The sequence below is a fragment of the Alosa pseudoharengus genome, unplaced genomic scaffold (assembly GCF_046254945.1).
Source record: "Alosa pseudoharengus isolate Yale_2024_CS ecotype anadromous, Long Island Sound unplaced genomic scaffold, YU_APseudo_1.1 YU_APseudo_1.1_scf_17, whole genome shotgun sequence".
Taxonomy (NCBI): Eukaryota; Metazoa; Chordata; class Actinopteri; order Clupeiformes; family Clupeidae; genus Alosa; species Alosa pseudoharengus.
The window spans coordinates 5,779,803-5,784,064 of record NW_027468640.1 but is presented as its reverse complement, the minus strand read 5'-3'; the positions used below and the strand labels follow the sequence as shown (position 1 = coordinate 5,784,064).

The 4,262-nt window shown below is 45.0% G+C and overlaps 1 protein-coding gene across 1 annotated transcript; it reads left to right on the top strand.

Annotated features, from left to right (window-relative positions):
• The first annotated feature begins 739 nt into the window (after positions 1-739).
• Positions 740-3,957, top strand: LOC143127922 (DNA damage-inducible transcript 4-like protein). Its single transcript, XM_076289617.1, has 3 exons — positions 740-828; positions 1,258-1,379; positions 2,195-3,957. Exons 2-3 carry the CDS (start codon positions 1,289-1,291, stop codon positions 2,716-2,718), a joined length of 615 nt encoding a protein of 204 aa, XP_076145732.1. The 5' UTR covers positions 740-828; positions 1,258-1,288; the 3' UTR covers positions 2,719-3,957.
• Positions 3,958-4,262: the final 305 nt, after the last annotated feature.

Below are 4,262 nucleotides of genomic sequence, written 5' to 3'. Positions count from 1 at the left end.
TGGGGCAGCCGTTGCCTACTGGTTAGCACTTTGGACCTGTAACCAGAGGGTTGCCGGTTCAAGCCCCGACCAGCAGGCACGGCTGAAGTGCCCTTGAGCAAGGCACCTAACCCCTCACTGCTCCCCGAGCGCCACTGTTGATGCAGGCAGCTCACTGTGCCGGGATTAGTGTGTGCTTCACCTCACTGTGTGTAGCCTACACTGTGTGCTGTGTGTGTTTCACTAATTCACGGATTGGGATAAATGCAGAGACCAAATTTCCCTCACGGGATCAAAACAGTATATATACTTATATACTTACTGGAAAAACTGAGAAATAATTAATAGATGCAACAGCTAAAAGCCTACCTTTTTTCAACGGCCTTTAATTAATCGTCACAAACAAATTATTTTTATTTTTTATGAAGGTGGCACTTTCAAACGGTCAATTTTTCCTACCAATATAATATTTCAATAACTACCTGAGAGGAAAACTGAGTAGATGGCAACAGCAAATTACCTGCCTTTAATTGGCTGGTGAAGTTTCCTCTTTGGCCTATCACAATAGTCGACTCAGCCACACAGCGTGCCGTGCAATGGAACTGCACGCGCTAACGGGTTGCCTGGCAAAATTAGTGATTTCTAGAATGTTAAACGCGCTGTGATTGGCTGATGCGTTGTCGTCAGCTGTGCTCTGGAAGGCTATAAAGACCAGAAAAAGCAGCGCTTGTTGTTTCAGACCTGTGTGAGAGTGGTTGACTGTGAGTGTGATTGGGGAGGTTGTGTGTGTGGGGAAACTATTTATCTGAAATCAAATTAAGTTATTTTACTCTAACAGAATTTATAAAGGTAAGTCTCATTTCCTGAGTTTTTTTTACAGAAAAATATGTCGTGCTTAACGTAAGCTGTTGTTGAGATGTTGCTAGCTCCATTGAAAGTTATTTCTTTCAAACTAGTGAACTTCGCTTGCTAACGTTACAGTTGCAATGACTTCTTTTTGCTGTCCCTGGCAGTTTCTTGACAAGTTCTTGTTTATGAAGCCAATTGTTCGTTTAACCTGGTGAAATCGCTATCTGGTTCATTTTCATCGTGTGTTTTGTCTTGACTTAACCGGCAATGTTTAACGTTAACGTTAAATGATTCGGCAGTTAACCTACTTAGTCTTTCAAGGCATATTCGTCTTAACAGCAGCACGACTATCCTACAACATGTTGTATGCATGATAAGAGATGGTTTAAAAACTGTTTCTCTAAGCCTTTGTTTTTTCTTCATCCGTAGCACTTTATATTTAAACTAACGACTGATAACCATGGTTGCAACAAGCACACTGAAAAACAAGAACTCTGAGTGCATATCCGAAGCATTCGACCGTCGGTACGACCAGAGCTACATCGAAGATGGTAAGATTGCCCTTTTCTTTGTGTTTGCAGCATGTTTTTCTACCAGCTGAATTGCGGAGTGAGCTGGACCCTTCCAAATGATGATTATGCAGCTAGTGGTTGTTTACCCGGCCGGCAGTGGTGCAGAGCCGCTCCGCGCCATCCAGGGGAGGGGAGGGGAGGGCGTTAGAGTCAACCGAATGATGAAGTCATCCTCCTCCAGCTCCAGTGCTGTTGCGTGCGCAGTACTTTTGCTTTAGATTCTATGAAGAACGGTGGACACATGCGATTTTCTAAATGACATGCCATTTTAATTCATGTCAAATAATGTTGAGAGATTAATTACACAAATTTAGCATAGTATTCATTTATCAAAATGTCATGTGTCAAAGGTAACGCATGAATATCAATGATAAAAGAAATGTCAGTTATTTCATTAGTTATTTACTATTGACTGCTGGAATGTGTTGTGCAGTTACAAACAACCCTTATGCTGCATGCAGTGCATGCCCCCCTTTTGGTCATTTTTGTGTTGGGTTTCAGATGTCACTGGTGTTGACCTTTGCCACTGTCTTCTCTCCTCTCCCCATCTTTCTGTCCTTCCCTTCCTCCTTTACTCTTCTCCTCCCTCTCTTCTGCTCTACCCATTCTTTTCCTCTCTCTCTTTCTCTCTCTCTCTCTCACCATCCATCCCTTGTTTACCTCCTTCTCTACCTCTACTCGTCCACACTCCTCCTCTTCTCCTTTCACCTCCTCCTGCTGCTTTTATCTCATTCTCTTCCTCTCCTCCATCTCGTCCTCTGTCCTCTTCTCCATCCCCCCCCCCCCCTCTTCAGAGCTGGACTTCTGGGAGCGCTGCCTGTCCGAGCCCCCAGTGGGAGTGGGCCTGAGCGTTGGCGACCCGGAGTCCCTTCGCCAGGAGGCGGGCACGTGCCAACAGCTGGCCAAGCTGCTGGAGGGCTGCCTGTCGCGTGCCAAGAAGAGCACGCTGCACTGCGCCGAGGTACTGGTCCCGGAGACGCTGACGCGGCGCATCTCGCGCGACGTGCTGCGCCTGGCGGCGGCCGAGCCCTGTGGCCTGCGTGGCTGCGTTCTGCACGTGCTCGTGGAGGCCGAGCGTGGCGGCTGCAAGCGGCTTGAGCGCATCGTGTGCGACGCCAGCGTGGTGCCCACCTTCGAGCTGACGCTGGTGTTCAAGCAGGACGCCAGCGCCTGGCCCAGTCTCAGGGACCTCTTCCACATCGGCGCCTGCTTCGCCCCGGGCTTCCGCCACGCGCTCAAGCTCAGCCCTGGATTCCGCCTCATCAAGAAGAAGCTCTACTCCTCCTCTCCGGCCGGTACCGTGGTGGAGGAGTACTGAGCGCGCTCGGACTGGGTCCGACGGGACACCTGGGGTTGGGTGGAGGGGGCTGGTGGGGTTAACTGGACCGGCAAGGTTGAGATTTCCTGTAGAGGGTTCAAGGGTACAATGCACTTCTACACTTCAATACCTGAATGTAAGTCACTCTTACTAGGAGTGATGTTCTTTTTCTAGGCTTTTTATATTTATAAATATATTTTTGTTTTCTTAGATGTGCAACTGTGAGTGTTGGAAGGTGGGTGTATGTGCAAAGCGTGTGTGGCGGAGTTGTGCCATATTATAATGCTAGTTCTTAAATACATTCACAAAGCATTTGGAAATGGCTGTGTGTTTAGCGTAAACGTTTAAGATCTGTAGCGAAATAAGTGATGAATCCATTTTGTACAAAAAATTAAACCAGACTGCTCAGCGCCAACAAGGATTTTAACACCATTTCAATTTTGAGACTAATTACTCTTTGATTACATGCAAGGATTTGATTGATTAAAATGTCCTATCTAAAGTTTTTAGACATTTGTATACTTCAATTAAGAAATTTGTAGTTCAAATTGGCAATAAATATAAAAAGTCAGGATGTATTTTTTAATCACTCTGCATTGGCTGGTGCATAGCTGGTGCACAATAAGATGTGTTTATGAAGATGACTCCAACTCTATACATTCATCATTACGGATTGACTTGGGCTGAGGCCCCCCTGTGTATTTGAATGTAATGCAAGTAGAATGTAGCGCACCATATGGGGGTGTTGAGGGACGAGGAACGGCTCATATAATGGGGTCCATGTAGGTAGGCTTGAAAGTTTGGTGAATCGCCATTAATTGTTTGTCTGTCAGTCTTGTCCAATCACATCGGCCAATAGCCTTGTTCTACAGGAGAGGAGAGGGCTGTGATTGGACGCTGCACTGCGTAAGATCAACATGCTGCTCTGTGGCTGAGAATCTACCGTGTGCCTCATGTTCAAGAGGGGATTTGTTCTTTTTGGGGTTTTTTTGGTACATTTTCCACATGTTGATTGGGGGATTGCCACACTGTTTTATGTAGTTTTCTACAAGTTTATTATTTTTTTTCTCTTTTTTTAAAAGAGAAAGACCTTTTATTGCCTTTCAGTGGTTATCAGTTGCAGTGTCGTTGCAGTAACTGGGTTTTTTTTTTTTTCCATAATTTTTTTTTTTAAAGAAATTCCTGTTAAAGGAAGTCAATCCTTGTCTATTTGACAATAAAATGTATTTTCACCCGTGACCTGTGTTTGCCTTGTCTGCTTGTAGTATGAAGTCTTCATCTGCAGGTCAGGTGACTAGATACATTAGTTATATTCATCAAACAAAGAAACAAAAATGTGTGTCCTGTTTATCCATGGGTCTGTTCAAACTATTTGTTAATGTCTGATTGCACAAGAGGTCTCCCAGGCCAACCCCTCTACTGCAAATAGTCACTCCAACATGAACTGTCCATGAATTCTAAACACGAGGGCAGTGATTTCTTGAGTTATGGATCAAGTGGCGTGAATAATTTAATCAAGGGACAAGCAAGTAGGATATACAAGT